Genomic DNA, 23,478 nt, shown 5'->3' on the forward strand with positions numbered 1-23,478 from the left:
CTTGGGAAATTCCACTCAGCAACGATCATTATCAGACTGTATTTTTTTTTTCAAGGGCCGTGAAATACTCAGAGTATAAAGTGGAGCGAAGAAATGTTGAAAAATTCTCTCGCAGTTCATGCATTGAATGACTCGAGTTCTTGTAGCATCTTCTAACGGATTGAAAATGTTGTATACAATATAGAGAGCAATATAGCAGCTTCTGTCAAATTTTCGGCAATCACCAACACTGCAAGTAGGTTTAGAATTTTCCCTACACAAAAATCTCAGAATTGCGGAAGCAAATAATGTCCTCATGGTAATAACCAAATCATATATATAATAGGGCTGAGAAGTCACCACTTGTGGCTGAACACCCAATTTAAATCTTAATAATTTAATTTTAACTCATATTCCTATAAATAGTTACTTAAAAAAAACGTTTGATTTTCTTTAATTAAGATATTTCAACATTTCCTTAGGGGGTGTGTTTTACCCCCTCTTCCTCTACCAGAATCAAACATAACAATTTTCTAGCATTTCGTAACCATGCAAAACAGTTATAATAAAACACGCTTGAAATTTTAATTTGTACACTGATCACACCTTCTAGCTCCGGAACCGGAGATTGGATCAGAACAAAATTCAGAAATTTGCTAGAGGGCACCCACATACACTCACAGGCATACACCCGAAGCGAGTTTAAATTTATTGTTGAATAATCGCGAAACAATAATTATTATATTATTTATTGTTCCTCCACATTTTGTGATATAAACTATATTGTGTGACCTAATACTGTCCATAATTCCATTCAATAGCATATGAATGAATTTAAAGTTTGAGTTTCATAGCGAACCGGTTGTTTTAGAAAACCGATTGCACGAATTACTCATTTATCGAATAGCTGAACTCTGCTTCGCTTGTCTATCGCGGTACATAAAATCGTAATCAAATAAAACTCACTACGTCTGATGAGATTGAATTCGTAATGAAATTTAGTTCCTTTTAGCAGTCGTCAGAAGTTCGGAACCATTTGCGACCTCCAATAATCCAATTATATGATTTCACAATTTCGGTTTATAAAGGGGAGTTTTGAATCACTGAACGTAGGACGCGTAACTAAGAAGTAATGAACCAACCAATAATCAAAATAAGTAAAAATTCAATTCTAACCATTCCGTTACACATCGCCATAGTTATGTAATGATTTAGTTATCCTTATTCCAGTGGATTGAAAATTCACTCCCACTCCGGCTGTAACGTTTCCGGTATGGGAATGAAAATTCTTTATTCCCGTGACCTGCTGATATGAAAACCCAGCGGCAGGGCAATAACAAATCCGCTTACATATTCAAGCGGACAGACCTACTTTATTTTTAGAAATCAATCCACTAAGCTTACCCGTATAGTATAGCCATAACTCGTTCCACTGCATTTTCACTACCCGTGCCTTACCGTTCTTTCGTCTGCTTCCAGAAGGTCCGTTCCAGTCGGATGCGCTCCTAGTGCCCGAGGGTTGCCTGTTCGACCACATCCATAACGCATCCCGGTGCTGGCCGTTCGTCAGGTGGAATCAGACCGGTGCAGCCGCCTGCCAGGACCGCAACATGCAAATGCGTAGCTTCGCCATGCTGCTCCCGTGCGGAATCTCGCTTTTCTCTGGCGTCGAGTTCGTCTGTTGCCCGAAGCATTTCAAAGGTGAGTGAAATTCCATGCATTCTAGTGTGTGTGTGTATGTGTGTAAGTCCCCCCTCTTTTGTGTGCACTGGACATGATGTGGATGACTCAGCGTAGATTACTATGATTGAAAGTGCATTGATAATAATACCCGAGCAATGGTTCGGACGAACGGCATCCAGGAGATACTCTGCCCCCTAACTGCATTCGCAGACGGACTGCTCCGAGAGATACAGTGAGTGCGGTTGACCGATGATCATAATGATTGCGGAGGTCGTCGGTAAATTTAAATACCGGCTATAGTTAACACGTTTGATTTCGTTTGAGATTAATACGTACACGGCCATTCCATTCGCCGAGATCGTATTCGATTTACATAACGCTGCCTAAGGGTGTGACAGTTTGGAAAATTCACGTTTCCTCACTTTGGTATAGTTGGAGTCCCCCAAAAGCAGGGTGCAGTAGAGAGAATAAATTTTGCGTCCTGTTTTAGTCGCCCGATGCCGGGCTTCGTGGTCTGGGTGGGGTTGGGCGATACAGTTTCATACAATTTAAATGCTATTGTTATGCAAATCGAACACTGCTCTGGAAAATCTGTTAGTCGGTGAAGTGCATTTTCTGTTCAGACGTCTGTGCCATAAATTTCGAAAGACACTCTGCACCGACATGGTTCAACTAGGAAAGGCACAAAAAAGTGCAGGACAGAAACACTGGAACGATTTTTGGTTGTCGTTCTGTTCTGTTTGTTATATCTACTAACGTTTAATTTAATATTCAAGATACTGACTGATTTTATCAAAAATGACATTTTGAAAACCCTACAGTTTTGGAATGCACAGCTTTTAATCTGATTAAATCTGATAAAACGAAACAATTGTGATCTAATGTCATCACATGACATTTATTTTCAATATGTGTGCTACAACCTTTCCACACATCATTGCCTAACACAAACGATTCAATAGGTTCTATCCATCAACCAGTGCTCTCAAGTGGAATTCAAGTGATCTCAAACACAGCAAAAACACCCATCCAGATGACTTCAAAGCTGTGCCTTACATCCCGAGTACAATTGCGGTTCTGCTGAAAACAAGTTAATTGAACCGAGCATGGTTTTCACTGTCAGCTCAAACGCTGGCGAAACGATTCTGACTTTGTTAGACAGTTGTTATGCATTTGCTTGCGGCCATGCAAACGAGTGCATCTAGTCGACTAATTAACCCAGACTGAACACAACCGGATGGCGAACCAGCAGAAGCAGAAGTTACGGTGCCAGTGCGACAGCTTTTCTTTTGGAGCAAAAAAAAAACTTTCTTCCTGGAACCGGAAATATCATTCCGGAGCGTGTAAATGAAGCTGCCGTGTTTTATGGAGCCGTATTTTACATCGAGCAAATTCTCAGACGAATAACACCACATACCTCATTTTGACATGATTTGGATGGTACGAAAGGCGTATATTGTTTGCAAATGAAAACTCAAAACTTTGCATAATTTCATTTGTAATATTGCTTTCATAATAGTTCTTTACGGTTCATGTTCGCCTGGGGCGGAGCAAAAAATTGCTGAAGTAAATTTACTTACTAAGTTTACGTTGTCTTAAGGTTTTACTAAGTTTAGGTTGGCTTAAGGTGAGCTCAATTTTAGAAAAGAATGCTTTACCGATTTTCACAAACTATTATTTAAATAGAACGTCTGGAAATTTAGTAAAATCTTTTCAAATTTTATCTCGACCTGACTCTCGGTTCCGGAAATACAACGCGATAAATGGAAAATAATCAATTTTATGAGTATTTTTTTCATAAATGATAGTGAAAATAAGAAGTGTATCAAAAATAAGCAGTGCAAAGTCTTGGCATTACATTCCTTTCGTGGAATTTGGCCTTTCTGTTTCAACAAACTTCGCAGCCGATTCATTGTGTACAGAATCATAGCATGGCTACTACTATGGATCCTACTGACACTAAGAATCCTTCCAGGTCGGGGCTCGAACATACGACAGCTGGTTTGTAAGACCTATGCATTGAACCTATCCACAAACTTTTTTTTTCAAATTATGACAAAAACGATATTTTATTCAAATTAAAAATTGATCCTTTATTGTACGAGGTTAAACTTGAGCATAATAAAAACCGGATGAAATTTAAGTTATTCCTTCACGAATTTTCGAACTTTTGATCGAACGCTCTTCATCAAGTTCCGGACAAGTGTTGCATCGCATTTTTTGGACGCTTGATCCCAATTTTTTTGAACTCCTGCATGTTCCCAGCTGCCTTACCAGTCTTCTTGAAGACCTTCTTCACGATTGCCCGATAACGTTCGATGGGTTGAAGCTGAGGGCAATGTGGTGGATTGATATTTTTCTCAACGAAATTTATACCCTTTTCCGCAAGCCAATTGAGAGTGCTAAAATGCCGACGTTAAATCCGTTCAAAACAGTGGAGGTGTACTATGCTTCTTATATAAAGGTAGTAATCTTTCCCGGAGACACTCAGATCGATAGTTTTTTGCATTTATAGTTCCGGTAGTGTGAAGAATGGTTGACTCAAAACCACAGTAACATATTGCTTGCCATACCAGTACCTTTTGACCGAATTTCTCCACTCGAATCGACCTGTCCGCATCGCTCACATCCTCCCCAAAGACGACAGTAAAGTATTGTGGACCTGGAAGGGTTTTTGAGTCCTCTTTTACACAAGTCTCATCGTCCATTAAAACTCATACATCCGGACACTGCAAAAGACGCGAATACAATTTACGGGTCCTTGTTATTGCTTGCTTCTTCTATTCTACACATTGTTTCGAGATTTTCTGCTTCTTGTAGGTCTTCAGGTGATTTCGCCTCTTGATACGCTGGATCATTCCGACACTCGTTTTAAGGCACAAATCTCCAAATATCAAGGGGAACGTGCCATTTGAGTCAATTTGTTCTGATTCCTGATTCCTGCTTTTGTGGCCAAATCACGTATTGACATTGATTTGTTCTTCACTTTCTGGTCCAGTTTCGGATTGGAAGAACCGGGTTTGCTGCCTCTTCCTGGTAGCTCATTCAAAGAATAGTGTTCCCCAAACCTATTAATGATGGTTTTAACACTGGCTTGATGAATTCCAAACAGCTTCGCCAATTTTCGCATAGTAATACCCTTCTTACATAGCCATGTGACCAGAACCTTAGTTTTCACTTCCTTTTCAATACGCGACATTCTCAAATTCAACCGCACACACAATTTCAACCGCACAAACAAGTAAACAATCGAAAGCTGACAGCCAAACGCACAACATGCTGTGATCTGAGCATAAAAAACCATCACAAATACATGCGTACAACACAAATGTATGTGGATAGCTTATTTTCGATACACTTCTTAGATGCAAATTTCATAAAACTGACAGGTAGACTTTTCTAGTTTGCCGACAGTGTTAGTTTGGGGATGTATAAACTTACTTCGGGACTACTATTCCTCAGTTTCAGAAGCACCCAAATTTGTGAAGAAAACTCGAAAGATGGAACTCACTTCGACTTCTCAGTGATCCGATTTTCACAAACTTTTATTTAAGATAGAGGCTTTATTGTCTCATAGTCTCATGCTTAATTTTATCCGGATTTCCGGTTTCAGAATTACAGCTTGATGAGTGTGAAATTTTTCAAACCGTCATATAAAGTGACGATGCAAAACCAGTAGAAAACACAACACCACCTATATGAACAATGCGTACATGCCGAACGAAAATCGACGCCGAAGCTCGGATCCGAAAACACAACAGATTCCATCGGCACCAAGCACATATGATCACGTCTTTTCAACAGTGCTGAAGAAACCAGAACTGCGGTGCCGGCACGAATGTCTGTTACTGGTGTTTGATTTTGGTAAAATCAAACCACTCTACGGAAAGTGTGGTAGAAAGAATGAAAACGTTTCAAAATGTAGTGATGTTATTAATGAAGGTATTATTATATCTTATCTGAAGGTATTCTTATATCTCATCTATCTTATATCTCATTGAATGCGATTGACTTTCATGCAGATCCGACTTCCGGTTCCGAAAATACTGGATTATGGAAATTAAAAATGTCATATAATTGATGACAGGGTCTAAATGATGAAAAAATCATCATTTTTGAACATTTTTTCTTAGAACTACCGTTCAACAAAATAAATTCAAATATTTCGTATAATAAAAAGCATCACTCGAACAACATTTTATAATTTTTCCTTGGAAAAATATTGAGAAATAAGTCGGTGAAGAGGGATTTTTGAGGACGCTTCTTAAAAATCAAGATTCGCGGTGTCCACTGTATCTCAGGTATTGGTGGCATTGTTTCTACGTAAACCGTGCCGTAACAGGAAGAATCTGGTGATACGGATTGTGAAAGGAGCATTCCGCAATGATATAAAATTGACGATTTTTCATGATTTTAGAGGTCTCGTTGACACGCGTTATCCTCAATTATAAATTCCTGTAGGACTGCTGTTGTCACTCATTCTTACACCCCTTAGCAGGGGATCAACGATTTCAGACGTAGATCAATCGGCACTCATGTCTGATCTTGATCATATGTGATTTTTCTCCACAAAGATCAAAGCGGATCGAATCATCCAATGATTGATCTTACATGAATTAAGGATAATTTTAGCTCAAAAGCTCGATTTGACGATTTTTCGATCTCAGTCCTGTTCCTTACATCATTTTTTTTTAATTAACAGTTCCGTAATGAAAAAAAAACGAAATCGACTAAACATAGTCAATTATTTGAAGAATGTTTAACCGATGTTTCCTTTTGTTTTAATTTAAAACATTGAAAACGTGTGCGTTGGGTTTATAAAGCGGTTTGGGGATGGGATATTTCGTGGAAATATTAGTCTGACATTACACAGTGGGAAAAAATCTATGAAAACCCGTAAAGAATTCTGTAACACTTGAGCTAATTGAGATAGGTCAACAAACTAAAGCGTTTCTTATGTAAAAGTGTCCAAGGAATTCAACGGAATGGTTTACAATGGCCGCACGAATCGCAATCCTGCTCGTTTTACCTCAAATGTACAGCAGTTTCGGGGTTTCCTATAACATTCGCTCTGTAACTTGAAAAGAAGTCAAGTGCGGTATTCTGGAATAGTCTACTTTCATGTAAAAAAGTCTGGAGAATCGATTTAAGGACGATTTACAATAAGATATCATGAAATGGAGAAGTGTGGTAAAATAGTTACCAGAACGTTTCGTGCGGCTAGTGTAGGTTCTTCCATTCGGTTCTACAGACTTTTTCACATAAGATGAGCTAGATTTAATAAACTTCCAATAAGTTTTACCGAGATTTAAGGACGATTTACAATAAAATATCATGAAATAGAGGAATTGGGGTAAAATAGTCATCAAAACGTTTCGTGCGGCCAGTGTAAGTTCTTCCATTCGATTCTACAGACTTTTTTACATAATATAAGATAGTTTTCGTATGCTTTCAACGTAGTTCGCTTAAGACTTAATGGTGATTTAGATGAAATTTTCACATATTGGAGGAATTGGGTAAAATAGTCACCAAAACGTTTCGTTCGGCCAGTATAAGTTCTGGCAATCGATTCTACAGACTTTTTTTACATAAGATAAGCTAGATTTAGAAAACTTACAATAAGTTTTACCGAGATTTAAGGTCGATTTACAATAAGATATCATGAAATGGAGGAAAAGGGGTAAAATAGCCACGATTCGTGCGGCCAGTGTACACTCTTTAAGTTTACATAAAATCAAGCTATTTCAGTAGACCGCACACGATTTCTTTTCATGTTACAGAACAAATACTACAGCTAACCCTAAAACTGCTGGGCATTTGGGGTAAAACGAGCAGGATGGCGATTCGTGCGGCCATTAAAAACCACTCCATTGAATTTCTTGAATTTTTGCCTTTCTCTATAGAAAGGTATTAGAATTACTGGAAAAACCGACTTTCGAACGGAGCATCGGAGACCCATAGTGTTATATACCATTCGACTCAGTTCGACGAGATCGGAAAATGTCTGTGTGTGTGCACTTTTCGAAGATATTTGAACGCGCTCAATTTTCTCAGAGATGGCTAAACCGATTTTAACAAACTTGGGCTCGTTTGAAAGTTACTATCGGGCCATTGATCAAGTTCAAAGATCAAATGGCTGTGACTTTTGGTTCCAGAGATATGATGGTCTAAGTGACGTAACCGACAAAACACGTTGATTTTTATCACTCTTATTTTGGGATCACCTCTAATTTCGTAAAGCGCTATTGTTCACAAGTTTAAGCATCTCGAAAAAGGTCCTCATGCAAAATTTGAGCTAAATCGGACATGCGTAAGGGGTGCTGCCCGGCGGTTAAGGCTTGAAAATTTTCCATCTTGAAAAAGCACCAATTTTCGAAATCGAAATTTTTTTTTGATGCCAAAAATCTTAGAATTGCATGAAACGTCGAGATTTTTTGTTAACTTAATTTTTTTTTTTTTTTTAAATCGACTTTCTGGGATTTTTTTTCGAGATGACACTAACAAAATCTCGACGTTTCATGCAATTCTAAGACTTTTGGCATCAAAATTTTTTTTCGATTTCGAAAATTTGAAGATTCAATGTAATATGGTGATTTTTCAAGATCTATGAAAATTCCACTAAGTGGACTAAGAAGAGTTTTTTTTAGATTAGCATCACTCTTCTCATACAAATAGGCAACGTAAATGTCAAGCACTAGTTTGGAAAAATGATGCTGACTATGTGACATAAACTCTGAAGCATGCTTTTGTGAACTTCTTGAATCAATCTGAATCTATTGGTGTCAAAATTAGTACCCGAAATTATTTAGTAAAAGTATGAAATATATTTTCATGAGGTTCTTTGCGGGTTTTCTGTTTTTTTTTCGCACTGTGCATTCCTAGGATTCCATGTTTAACTAGGACGAATCAAAGTATCTTCCAACCTACGAAGAATCTCCACTAGATGTTTTATGATTTTGATTAGGCACTGGATATCGACTTAACTTTGTAACGTGTCTTGTTCAATTGATGGTACGGTTATCTAGGAAACAAACAAACAAGAGTTTTACGAGTTTCGAAAATTAATCTTTTTATGCATCGTATTTTTAGTTGATATACATATAACCAAAATACGAAAAAGCTTCTACGGCAGCCGGCTACCCGAAGCAATGAACACATGATAATATTTCCAAATATCCTCCTGTGATGCATGTGGGAATGCAAAGGATTCCTCGGTTTATAGTAGCAACATGTATCGATCTAACAATTCTTCCTTTCCCAAGTAGATCCGCATGTGGCCGGTATTGATCAGCACGTTATTTTGGAAAAAAAATTGCCTATATAATTGGCTCAGATCAGAAAAAACAAATGAGTAAATTTAGAACGTTTTTGCTATTGATGGGTGTGAAATCTTCGTCACGAATCGGTTATGGTTTTACAAACTCCAAATCGAATAAAAAAGCTCAAAACTCCAACACCGGTCGATTTCCCAGAACCCCGAAAAAAAAAAAAACATTTTGTTTGCTATTTCCGAATCGGTGGTTTGGGTTCTCGCTTGCGCCTACATGGATATGCAGTGGCAAGGACACAACGCTCAACAACCACTCCAATCGGGACTGGTTGATCGAAAAATGATGAATAATTAATTGGATATTCATATTTTCCGCACAGTTTGTTCGTACACAAAGCAGTTTTGGTGGGCTTCTACAAACGTGTACCAGAAAAATGTGGTTGTCGATGTGTGAAATGAAACAACCGTTCTAAATCAATTAAGTGAGTACTGAGCTTGACAGAACGGTGAATTATGGAAGCCGCAAACTGCAAACAGTTGACCAGGTTAGGATAATTGGGTGTGTCTGTGCATATTCTTTGGTTCCAGGGATAACGACAGATAAAACAACGACAGAACAAATTGAAATTCGTCATTTCACAATAGCTGGAACCAACATTAAAAATGTGACATTTGTTACATAGCACGGTGAGATCTGCAATTAGGTTTAATATTCGTTTCTTGATCTCTGTTTGGGCTTTAATTTACAATATTGTAAATTTGCCCATCAACTAAGCGTTTCTGGAAGTAATCGACTTGATATGAAAAGGTTATTGAACGTAAGAATACATTGTGTACTCTTAAGGCTTCAAAGGTGATGATTTTAGAATTTAAGCTGGTATTGCATTAATTCAACGTAAGCTTGCATTTAGTGGGTAGTACTAATAAACCATTCCGCTATGTTTTGAAACGTTGGAGTGAGCTCTTATTACAAGAAAATTTAATATAGCACAAATCCCAACAATCATTTTTTTTAGTCGAGTCACACATATAAAACGGATTGCAATGTACTAGCAACCAATATCTTTGCTTCGGTTCTGAGAAACAATGATACAGTAACATAAGTGTTAAAAAAAAGTGTTAAACTGTATTAAACAGCTACTATGCAAAATTTCATCCAATCTTAAAACTAGCAAGTAGGCAAACAGTTTACTGCTTCAATGTAAAAAGAAATTAACTTAAAAGGAAAACCTGTTTTAATCCACCTAAATGTGTAATGATGACTTTCTCATATCAATCATATTCTTATATATAATACTGTGGTATTATATTCAAAATAATTCTCGTCGATTCTTCAAAGAAACCAAGGGATTGTTTGTGCATTAACAGTATAACCTACAAAATGAAATACGAGAAAACGAAGTGAGTTCCACTATTGTAGGCACCGGAATACGAGATCTGGTATAATCGATGTCGGTTCGTATGGCCATCAACTAACATGATATACCTTACCTTACCTAACAGCTATAGGCCTGGGGTGTCCTTTGCTGTATCAAGCATACGTCTCCACATAACTCGGTCCATGGCTGCTCGTCGCCAGCCACTCAAGGCACGGATGCTTCTGAGATCACCCTCCACTTGATCGATCCACCTTGCTCGCAGCGCTCCTCTTCTTCTTGTACCAGTCAGATTAGATTCTAGAACCATTTTCACTGGGCTGTCGTCCGACATCCTTATGACATGCCCGGCCCATCGTAGACGTCCGATTTTTGCTGTCCGTACGATAGGTGGTTCTCCTAGCAGCTGTTGCAATTCGTGATTCATACGCCGTCTCCACGTTCCGTCTTCCATCTGCACTCCGCCATAGATGGTTCTCAGTACCTTTCTTTCGAAAACACTGAGGGCGCGTTGGTCCTCTGCCAGCATAGTCCAGGTTTCGTGGCCATAGAGAACAACCGGTCTAATGAGCGTTTTATAGATTGTCAATTTCGTGCGGTTGCGTACTTTTCTCGATCGGAGGGTTTTTCTGAGTCCAAAGTACGCACGATTGCTTCCACCTGTCGATCACCTCACGTTCTTTCGTGAGAAGGTTACCACTGGTATCTCTACACATTTCGGCCTGTGGCGTGTAGCCTCTACGTGAGCGGCTCACCTTCTCATAGAATTTCCGTGTGTCATTTGCGCGGTACAGCTGTTCCATCGCTTCGCGATCTTGGTCTTCCTGGTGGCGCTTTTTCCTCCGGAAAACCGTGTTCTGTCTGTTCCGTGCCTGTCTGTATCGTTCCTCGTTCGTTCTAGTGCGGTGTTGCAGCATCCTCGCCCTTGCTGCATTCTTCTCTTCGACCAACTGCTGACATTCGCCGTCGAACCAGTCATTTCCTCGATTCGATAACCTCGTACCTAGAACTGTTGCAGCAGTGCTTCTCACGGCGGACCTTATGTTCCTCCAGCCGTCTTCAAGAGTCGCCGCGCCAAGCTGCTCTTCCGTTGGTAGCACTTGCTCCAGGTGTTGCGCGTATTCCTCTGCAGTACGAATGCTAAGTAGCTGCTCGAGATTTAATCCCGGCGTTCCTGTGCGACGAGTATTGTGCACCGTCGATAGTTTTGAGCGCATACAAACCGCGACAAGGTAGTGGTCAGAATAAATATTGGCACTGCGGTAGGCGCGGGCATTGATGTCTTCGGAGAAGAATCGCCCGTCGATGAGAACGTGGTCGATTTGATTTTCCGTATGTTGATTAGGTGATCTCCAGGTGGCTTCGTGTATATCTTTGCGGGGGAAGAAAGTGCTTCGAACTACCATTCCTCGGGAGGCTGCAAAGTTTACGCATCGTTGACCGTTGTCGTTTGTTGCCGCGTGCAGGCTCTCCAGCCCGATCACGGGTCTGTACATTGCCTCCCGGCCTACCTGAGCATTCATGTCGCCGATGACGAGTTTTACATCCCGCCGTGGGCAGCTGTCGTTGGTTTGTTCCAGCTGCGCGTAGAATGCTTCCTTCTCGTCATCGGGTCTCGTCTCTTGTGAGCAATGCACGTTGATGATGCTGTAATTGAAGAAATGGCCCTTGATATTCAATACGCACATTCAATCACTGATTGGCTGCCACTTAATCACGCGCTGGCGCATCTTGCCCAACACTACAAATCCCGTTCCTAGAACGTTGGTTGTGTCGCAGCTCTGGTAGAAGGTAGCCGCTCGATGCCCACTTTTCCACACCTTCTGTCCCGTCCAACAAAGTTCCTGCAGTGCTACGACATCGAAGCCGCGGATTTGAAGCTCATCATGCAGCATTCGGTCGTATCCTGGAAAGCCAAGTGATTTGCAGTTCCATGTGCCAAGCTTCCAATCGTAGTCCTTATTTCGTCGCGTAGGTCTTTGCCGATTATTCCGAGTCGTATTTATATCCTGATTATTCGTAACACGTGTTTTCCGGGCGGCTTGTTGGGCCTGCACCAATCTCCTGTCTCGCCGGAGGGCCATCGTGTTAGCACTGTTTAGAGTCCCACACTGACACAAGGACGGTAATCAGCCGCTCCTAATGGGGAACAGACGCTCGGGTAGGCTCGCTCTTTGTAAAGAGAAAGCAAGCCCCCCCTTCTCTGTCATCATACGACCAAGGTCTCACCGGGGTTGGTTACCCGATCTTTCCTAAGGTTACTCGTACCCCAGCCGGCACCGCGGGGAAGTAGGGATAGGAGTTACTGGACAAGAGGCTAAGAACCAGTATCTTTACATTGAACTTCAGTTTTCATTTTAGTGATTCAGGAGGTCAAAAATCATTGTTCAATGTCCAACTCCAGGTAGTAACAAAAATCAATGTTCAGTTCGCTTTCACATCTCATCCAAGTCAGTCGATATAACAAAACCGCTTACGTTGTAATTTTCGGTCAAGATACAAGAATTACGTGCAAATCACTTGTTACCTATGACAATCAGATGGCCACATATCAATATTGCCAAAAAGCTGTTCACTATGGTAAGCCATGTGATAAACTGGACAAGGAGACAACCACGCCAAAGGACAACGGTGCTTCCTTCACACCAACTCCAAGCAACCCCAGTACATCTGTGACAGCCACCAACAACAATGAAGCTATAGAACAAAGTACACCAGCTGCAGTTAATAACTTACCCTCCAACCAACCAGCAACAGCAACCAATGTACAACAAGGCGCATCCACAGCAACTCTCAACGAGCCCAAGACTACGATCAACCAGGAAAACGAAAAGAAAACGGAAATCACTCACAACACCGACGATGAAGCAATGGATGATGAGATAAGCCGCGGACGAAGTGACCCCCGATCCTCGTAAAAGTAAAAAAATAAAAGTAAATCGACTGAGGAATGGGAGAAATGTTAGTCTGTCACTTATCAGCACTCTTCCTCAGTGTCAAATAGACAGACGTTGAGTGTGTGTTTGTTTTTAAAGAAGCTGGTACGAGTAAACTACACTTTCCTCGCATGAGTCACTCTCACGTGCTCTCACCTAAATACACCCAAGTGTGCACTGGTGAGTGAACACTTCTGTGATTATTATTAATTTATAGAGAATCGAACAGGTTTTTCTATGGAAATCTTCATTGCAGTAAGGAAAAACGTAAACTTAACGATAAATTGTATTTTTGCTATATGCGTATATGCGTGCCACACGCTTCTCTTATGCAAACCTAAAACCAGAGTGCAAACTTCACACACTTCGGTGAAAAGATCTTCGTCCACCTCAGACAGTTTGAGAGTTCTATTCTTGCACTTTCGTGCGATCCGGTGCTACAGGTGAAAGAAAATGACTACGCGCTCTCATGATGCATGCACACTGTATATAGCAGTAGTGTATATGTGTAAAAGAGAAAAACTCTCGTTGATGTTGTCAGTTTGTGGAGAGAAATCACATTTACTCTTCGTCACACAGAAGCGATGGACATTTTTTTCAAAGATGACTTTTATTGGTCATTTCAAAAGTTCCGAAGGGTAATTCGTGCATCTTCAGAGCAATATAACTACAAATACTTGTCAACAAGGTCGATGATTTTTTGTAACGTTTCTGCGATTGCAAAAGAGCTTCAGCAAGCAATTTGCTATGTACTAACTAATCTTATTATCATCTAAATCTTGCTACTGTAACACTCATCATATAATAGTTCTATACACTAAGAATCGACTGTGTTGAAACAAAACGGTCGCGTTTTACAAAAGGAATATAATACAAAGATTAATCTTTGTTTCTTAATTGGGTTGGGGAAGTATTAATGTTGAAGGTGTTGGTGGGTTTAATTTAAAATGAATAACAAACAGTTAATAAATTTATCCAGTCACCAAAGCTTGTAGTAACCCATAATACAGTAATATGTGAAGACTTCTTGCAAATGATGTATGACAATCCAAAGTAGTAGATGAGTCATTTTGAAACCCTAATCGCAATACAATATATAAATTCTTATTGTTTTCATGCACTTACAACAGAACACAACCTTTCGCAAGCCGTCATCCGCGTAAAATATACAAAGCGAGATATGTTCCCCAAATACACACGTCAGCAGCAATTGCTAGTGTTTGTATAAGTGGAAAGGATCGTTTTATCGGAGGGAACTTTTCCATTAGCAGCGTTTTACATTTCACTAATTTATTCCCGCCAACCAGCCTTGGGAAACGGTCAAAAGTTTTTTTTTTTGTGCGGCAGGAAAAAATGTCAGAAAACGGGTTAACGAGATTAAAATTATACTCGGAAATTAAAAAAGATTTCAAGTTTCTCCGGTTGGCTGGCGCCGTCTGCTTTTTGTGAAAAATTTATGGTAGTTTCCCTTCTCTAGCCTAGCATGCACGGAACTCTCCTATGGATCCTCGAGCTCTAAAGTATGCTGCAGCTGTTTTGGCTAGTGTTCCGTACACTCGAAATGTAATATTTCTAAGGCGGGAACTAGTAGACTTACAACCGAAGATAACTCGGGTATTGAAATAATTAAACGCAGTATCTTGACAGCGTGGCTTGATATTATGAAAATTTAGAGGGTTTTTGGTAACTGACATTATGGTAACAAAGAATTTCGCATCAAATTATAAATCACCAAGTATTATCTCGAAAACACTACTTCTACAGTTACATCAAAATTCTGTGTGTGATTTTTGTGCTTCGATTCACTATTGGCTACTTATAAATTTCCTATTTTTTGTATCATTCCTAGTAAACTCGTGTTCTTGAAAAGAAGGCGCGCTTAGTTTTTTTCTTTTCATTGAAGTGATAAATCTTTAGTTGATTTTTTGGAAGTTTTTCACTACTTCTGCAACGAACTCTTTTTCATTGGAAAAACTGCTGAGTACCTGTAAGAAAAAAAACGTCCAACGGAAGTTCTCCGTTGGTCCAATACGTTGTGCCGTTGATCCGATGAATGTCCAATAAATCGTCCCACGGGTGGCCGATTCGGAACTTTTGTTTGCTGATTTTGAACGTCGAATTCGTACTCTATTTTTGAAGAAAAAAAACAACAAACTGAATCAGTATTTTGTTTAGTATGCCATTCAACTAACCATCAACGCACATCAAAATCTTACCGCTTTCTCAGTCTGTACACACAAAAAATAGTGAAATTTACACGAAAAGTAAATCAATAGTATGCTGAAATAGACATAAGTTGAAACAAAAATTTGATTTAAGACCATGATCGATGTAAAATTAAATGGCATTGCATAGATCTTTCAATGAACAAGACTGTATATTTCAAAAAAAAACTTAGAACTGTGTAGTAACTTTCCATTCGGTTAATTGCTTTAAATATGTGCCTGAAAATTGATGTAAATACACAAAATATTTTTATCTGTGTGGGTTCAGAAATCTCCCTCTTAGAAAAAACGTTCAACGGTGATCCTTCATTGGTCTAATACGTTGGATCATTGGTCCAATCAATCGTTCAACGGGACGCCAACACGGGACCTTCGTTTTTTTAATTGCCCACCACACTCCCCCACACCAAAAAGCTCAGCAAGGAGCCCGCTGGTAATGGACGCAACTAATCTCAGTTCATTAACACTGGCCGTCGTTTGCCGACTTTGAAACAGACCGTTGAACCGAATGCCATTTTTTTCATTCAACAAACCCGGAAGACAGAGGTCCATTGTTGAGTCATTTTTAATATGAGAAGTTGGAGCCCCGTTGGACTAGTTTTACTGGACAATTTTCGAAATTTTTTCCACTTATTTTTTTAAACTAACACTACATACCTGTAACACATGGATCAATAAGTCCCGAGACTAAAGCAGAGATGGCGCACGTAGTGAACCAGTAACCACGTCTTTCTAGAGTATTAACCCTTGCTTGAAACGGGTCAAAATTTTAAGTCGATCCGACCAGAAACAGCTGAGTTATCGAGGTTGGAGTAAAGTCGTTTTGTAGTTTGTTTGAAAAATGAAAAAAAAAACGAGTTTCGTGTTTTGATAAAACATTGTTTTTTAATGGGTAAAAACACCGTGCAAGCGAAACAATGGTTTGAAAAATGTTATCCGGACTCTTGTCCATCAAAAGCAAAGATTTGTCGGTGGTTCGCCGAATTTAAACGTGGTCGTACCGACACAAATGACGCGGAACGCTCGGGTAGACCTGTGGAAACCGTTACACCGGAAAATATGAGTGAAGTGACAAATATTATAATGAAAGATCGTAAAGTAAGGCTCCGTGAGATTGCTGAGATGACACAGATATCATATGGAAGTGTATTTACTATCCTTCATGAAAAATTGAGAATGAAAAAGGTTTTTTTCCAAGTGGGTGCCGCGATTGCTTTCGATGGAACAAAAAGCACCCTGCCACAAGTCAATAAAAACAATGGCGAAATTGAACGAATTGGGCTTTGATCTGCTTCCCCACCCCCATACTCGCCAGATTTAGCCCCCAGTGACTACTGGCTCTTTGCTGATCTTAAAAAAAATGCTCCAGCGAAAAAGATTTGGCTCAAATGAGGAGGTCATCGCTGAAACTGAAGCTTATTTTAAAGCGAAAGATAATTTTTTTTATAAACATGATATTGAAAAATTGGAAAAACGTTGGAACCATTGTCTCACCCTAAAAGATGATTTGTTGATGAATAAAAAAAAATTTGCAAAAATAAATGTTGTTTCCATTGTTAGTCTCGTGACTTATTGATTCATGTGTTACAATACTTCTACTTCACGTAGAATAACAACAAATCTTCTCTCTATATTAAGTAAATACCTAGATTTGCAAAAGACAAAACAACAACAAACCGTTCCAGCAAACTGAACGAATATTTCGTGCAGTATATCGTTCAATAAGCGCTCAACGACCAAAAAAATAGAACCTTGAACTGCTCTGCACTGATGAGTCAAAGACGAAACGTAAAAATAATGAAAACGGTTATGTGCCCTAGCACAAAATTTGGCTAACCCCTAAATGAAAATAGAACCGCCTGCTGAGAGGGCTACTGTAAAAAAAAGCTTTCGCTATTTGCCGCGAGACGACCCACCACTAACAAAGCCGTTTGAACATTCACTGCAATTACATTCCATCCATAACGAATGTGGGTACATATTTCACACATTTCACATTAGGTTTTTTACCGTCACTGCTAACCTCAATCGAATGAACACATTTTGACAGTCCAGCAGTACTGTTTGTAAACAGAGATTTTTTTGTTTGTCTGTTAACAATTTGGATGAGACCATTTAAGGTCCATTTTGCCTAAATAGAGTTTCAAAACATTTGTTCACGATTGAATACAACTTGTTTTTGAGATTTATTATATAAAAGTGACTAGTTGCAAAGTGTAAAGATGATTGTTTAAGACGTGTTCTTCGATTTTTGTTCAAGCTTGTTTGTAAACAGTACCGCTGAACTGTCATCCTTGAATGCTAGTTAATTTGTGACGTCACGATAAAAAATCTAATTAGATTTTTTATCGTGACGTCACAAATGAACCAGCATTCATCCTTGGCAGTTCAGCGGTACTGTTTACAAACAAGCTTAAACAAAAATCGAAGAACACATTTCAAACAATCATCTTTACACTTTGCAAATAGTCACTTTTATTTAATAAATCTCAAAAACAAACCGTATCAAATCGTGAGCAAATGTTTTAATACTTTATTTAGGCGATATGGACCGTAAATGGTCTCAAAAAAAACAAAGAGAAAAAATTCTGTTTACAAACAGTACTGCTGAACTGTCTAAATATGTTCATCCGATTGAGGTTTGCGTGACGTTAAAAAACCTAATGTGTTACATTTTCCAAGAACCTGAACATTCGTCGAAATCATTTTTATGTTTAACTGTTTTGACACATCGGTCACAAGCGATGGCCATTCTTGAATCTGAAAATACCGACAGTAGTACGCAAATAGCGCTTCGATCAGTTAAAATTGTTTACTTATAAATTGTAAATTATCAGCTACGGACACATGATCATGTAGAATTAGCTCCTTAAGCACTTTTTACTAATCAACAAAGTACATTAATGTCATTAATGTGTCAATTAATTTAAAACTATCGGTGCAAAAACACAAAACGCTGCTAAATAGAATATCACTCTCTCATGGCTCTATTTTTTTATTTAAAAGGTATTTTTATTCAGGCCTATTTGCGTACAAGTTTTACGTGGCCGAATTAGCCGATTTTTTAAATAGTGTATTTTTTGAAGTGGATCTCGTTGTCACTCTTTTTCTAGGAGGAGAGGAGCTTCCATTTCCGTACACTCTATTGTTTCTGTTGTTTCGACCGTAAATGATTTTCGACTGCGTCGTGTGAGATGCGAGCACGAACTGACTCTCATGGCTCTAATTCATTTATGGTGGTTTTGGTCACGAGTACACTGATAAAAATTTGCACGATCGATTCATATGTAAACACCACTTCAAGTTAATATGCTTTTCATATCAATGCATAACTAAAGCGATTTGTTTCAAGATGTCATGTGCAAATTCACTGAGATGCGAGATTAGATTATTTTTTAGTTAGCTTTGATGTGTTTTCCTTTGAATGTGATGTGTTTTGCTATTGAATCGAACTACATGTGTTAAACACTTTATTTTCTAGTGGGAGTGAGTACAGCACAACAAAAACACTTGAATCGGTCAATTCTGTTTCAATTGAAATCTATGGGGAAAACAATGTGACATTCACATGAAATGCATATAGAATCTAGAGGTAACGATTTATCTGATCGTTTTTAAGTGCATTTCATATAAACGTTGCATGATTTTTACTAAATATCAAGTTTTCACACTCATTTTATGAATTAAGTGTATATTTTCATGAATTTCATGTGTTCTACAAGCAGTAATAGATCAAATGCTTTGCAAATGATGCTAGCGTGCAGTGTAGTTCGACCAGGCCCGCATCAAGAATTTCGTTTCAGGAGGGGCCCTCAGATAACAGATCATGTGACTGAAGATTGCTTATGAACATAATTCCCATTTCCCTTTCTTACCGTTTACTATCATACCATTTCGGTCGCACATGTCAAAGATCTTCTAAAGGTTCATTTTTAGAGTACAAAACTTCACTGAATTTGTGATAGATTTTGAGAAGTGGTCCGAGATAGCTCCCTTACTTCGATTCGTGGGCAACGGAAATTCTAAATTTTCTTAATATGTATGTCATATTAGTTGATAGCCATACAAACTTACTTTAGCAATACAGGTTTCGGAATCACGTTCCGAAAGTAGCGATCTGAAATTCCTAAACGGAACTCACATCGATTTCTCAGAGATGACTTGAGGTTTGGGAACAGATAATATGTGGAGCAGACCAAATCAGGTGAACAAGGTGGATTGGCAAGTACACTGAGGTCTTTTTTTATGCGGCCTTTTTTTATGCGGTTTTTTTACGCGACTTTTTTTATGCGAATTTTCAGAATTATGCGGTTTTTTTTATGCGAAGTTTCAGAGTTATGCGGTTTTTTTTTATGCGAATTTTCAGAGTTATGCGGTTTTTTTTTATGCGGTTTTTTTTTATGCGGTACGTAAATTCGCATAAAAAAGACTTCAGTGTAATTCAAACCCCAAAGCCGTTGATTTTAACTTTGGTGGCGATACTCATGTCCTTCATGTAAGGCTTTCCACAGCGGTTTCGGTCTTTAATAGATCCATTATGCACGCTAATACTTGTATTTTTTGTTTCTATTTTGAGGTAGTCCTATAAAAGTATACTATGGCAATTCCAGAAAAACGGCATTATGATCTTTCCGAGCCATTAAGCCTCCCTTCCAAGCAGTCGTGCCGCTTCGAAGAACGGCTTCAGTCCATTGTCGGGTAATCATTGTTATTCTCTGGCGTATAATAATGGATCCAACCAAACATGTACTCGAAGTGCACTTGCGTTCGTCTTTTTAGTCCTAAATAAGTATGTGCGATATCCAATGGCAGGATATCTTTCTCATCTGAAGAATCATGCTCAAATATGGTAAGCTCGCGCACTTTCTCTTTCCAGTCATCCAATACAATTTAATGTCTTATTATTATTGTCGTTTATTTTGCCCCGGTTTAAATTCCATTTTAATTAGATTTACCACTGCTCGCTGTCGCGCTATGTCCGTACTGCAACATGTATTTTCGAATGTAAATCCATAGAAAACAAAAATACAGGTTCGCATGTGGACTATGTGTAAAATTTGCTCATTCAGTGTGATGATTACTTGCAGATGTCACCACAATGGATACTATTTTGGGTGCAGTATTAATATCACGACACAATTTTAGGTGCTACGTTCATTTCACTGCAAAGTTCCTGTTGTGCTGTTAGTGAAAATGATAAGTTTATTTTTGTTTTCTTCCGATTGAATTCTCGTGTGGTTTGAACGACATGAAAACAAAGTTACACACTAAGATTTCGATTCAAATTTGCTTGCAATCATCGCAAACATTTTTTTTTGGTAAAGGTTGATGCTAACTTCTGTTTAACGGATTTGCTCAATAGGGTTTCGGGTTTTTGTTCACTAAACTGTATTGATTTTGTCCCGACCATCTCTATCGAATACGACTATTGGCTGTGATGCACACATCGAAAAAATCATATAATCTTACGTGTCTATAGATGCACATAAAAGAAGCGTCTCTATTAACTTAAATTTAGAATTCAAAACATGTTAAATTGAATCATACCATTATCTCTATGGTTTATTTGACTGAGGTTAATATCAAAAAAGACACTAAATTTATTTTTACGTTTTAATATATGTAACATTCTGTCATCATCTGTAAGTTTCATTTAGGTTCTCTTCACGAGACTTTGCGTGCTACGTTAGGTATCAGAACTTTTTCTCCTGCCTACATCGGTATTTCTAGAACAGTCATATACATTCTGCCAATCATTTATGTCGTTTTCGTTTGTTTCTAAACCTAACCCAGTTTCTACCATAACTGCTGTCAAACCGTTTGTTTACAGCTAGTTTTGAACCTAGTTTCATTGTTGAACTGAAAATCGAATCTTTTTCGAACCTGGTTTTTATATCAGGTTTGCTCAGATCCCAGTTACTAAATGCGAAACCAACACAGTTTCGTTAAAAGTGTTTTGTAAATGCTTATCAAGCCTACACATAGTGCATCGAAAAGTATAACTTTTGACGGTATAGAAGAACACACAGAACAAATTATATCTGAAAAGTTCAACAGTTATTTCATAAATAGTGTTCAGCAGATCAATCAAAGTATTGAATTGGTAGGTGAACCTGTTGAAATAACACAGCCGATGAATAACTATTGTAGACTTGATGAATTTCAACCAATCACTTTTGACCAATTGAAAAATATTTGTTTTAATTTGGGAAAATCGACGGGTATTGACAATGTAAACTCAAAAGTGATACAGGATTGCTTTCATGTTATCGGACACGATCTACTGGATTTGGTAAATGAATCGTTGTACACGGGGCACGTGCCAAAAGTGTGGAAAGAATCTCTGGTTGTTCCTATCCCCAAGGTTACTGGAATGGATAAAGCCGAGGAGTACCGTCCCATTAACATGCTGCACACGCTGGAAAAAATTTTGGAACTTGTTGTTAAAGATCAGCTGATTAACTATTTGAACTCTAACAGTTTGCTAATACCGGAACAATCGGGATATCGTAAGGGTCACTCTTGTGAAACCGCTTTGAACCTAGTATTGGCAAAATGGAAGGAGAAAATCGAAGCCAAAGAGAGTATTTTTGCTGTGTTCTTGGATCTGAAGAGAGCCTTTGAAACAATTTCAAGACCTTTATTGTTGCAGACATTGCGGCGTTTTGGCATCGGGGGAATGGCACATGAATGGTTTGAAAGCTATTTATGTGGTAGATCTCAAAAGACTGTTTTTAACGATGTAATGTCTAGTTCCCTCGGCAATTCACTTGGTGTGCCTCAGGGAAGTGTGTTAGGTCCTATTCTATTTATAATGTATATTAATGATATGAAGCGAGTCTTACGTTTCTGTGATATAAATTTGTTTGCTGATGATACTGTTCTGTTCATTACGGCTAAAGATTTCAATGAAGCTGTTGCACATTTAAACGCGGATCTAAGTTCGCTGGTTCGATGGTTAAAATTTAAGCAACTGAAACTAAACGTCGCGAAAACTAAATATATGGTTATTTCTTCTGTTAGCACCAGTCATGACGCCAATGTGAAAATTGATGGTGAAATTATTGATCGCGTTAGAGAAATGAAGTATCTTGGAGTCATAATTGATGAAAAGTTAACATTCAAATCTCATATCAATAATGTCATCAAGAAGATTGCCAAAAAATATGGTGTATTATGTCGTTTGATAAATGACTTAACGACCCATAGTAAGATTCTTTTGTATAAAACAGTCATTTCACCACACATTGACTTTTGCCCATCCATTCTGTTTCTTGCTAATAACACACAAATCTTGAGATTACAGCGACTGCAAAATAAGATCATGCGATTAATTCTAAAATGTAGTAGATATACCTCCTCAGATTTTCTACTGAACGCATTACAATGGCTTTCAGTGAAACAGAGAATTTACTACTTAACCATGGTATTTATTTTCAAGATATTAAATGGCATGCTGCCTCGATATTTGTGTGATCGAGTTGAAAGAGGAACTGATTTGCATAGGTACAATACTAGAAACGCGTCTGATGCTAGAACACCAAGCTTTTTGTTAGCCAGATCGCAAAACTCATTGTTTTACAAGGGAATAAGTTTTTTCAATTCGATGCCAAGAGAGATCAAACGCGCGGCGACATTGGTGGAGTTCAAAAAGTTATGTATTTCACACATAAAGTCCGCTTTGTAAGCAAATATTTAGTTAGTTAGTTCAATTTTTTTAGATTTTTTATTTTTTTTACGTATTACGAAGATTGTATTTTTTTTTTGTTTATATATATTATTGTGAGACGTATTAAGTTACTATGTTCGGTATGATGATGATGGATTTTTAGTTTGTTTGAGAGTTAAAAATAATGAGCAGTCTACAAACGTTTGAGCCTCGCGCGCGAAGCAGGTAGTGACTATTTGGAAAGCGAACAGGACTGGCCGAAGAGCCTTAGCATTCAGTGTGTTAAGTTTGCTCTTGACCTTGATCGCAAGGTTGGATAATAATTTAAGGAATAGATTCG

At 38.5% G+C, this 23,478-nt stretch overlaps 1 protein-coding gene across 6 annotated transcripts in view; it reads left to right on the plus strand.

Moving 5' to 3' along the window:
* LOC131429764 (amyloid-beta-like protein) overlaps positions 1-23,478 on the plus strand; it is a 317,342-nt gene that overhangs the window by 225,267 nt on the left and 68,597 nt on the right. For 5 of the 6 annotated variants that reach the window (XM_058594093.1, XM_058594095.1, XM_058594094.1 and 2 more), the window contains one exon: positions 1,459-1,680. In XM_058594093.1, the coding sequence (XP_058450076.1) occupies positions 1,459-1,680 (222 nt within the window). The remainder of the gene's footprint in view (positions 1-1,458; positions 1,681-23,478) is intronic. The other variant, XM_058594096.1, reaches the window with a different exon arrangement.

Source organism: Malaya genurostris, chromosome 2 (assembly GCF_030247185.1).
Source record: "Malaya genurostris strain Urasoe2022 chromosome 2, Malgen_1.1, whole genome shotgun sequence".
Taxonomy (NCBI): domain Eukaryota; kingdom Metazoa; phylum Arthropoda; class Insecta; order Diptera; family Culicidae; genus Malaya; species Malaya genurostris.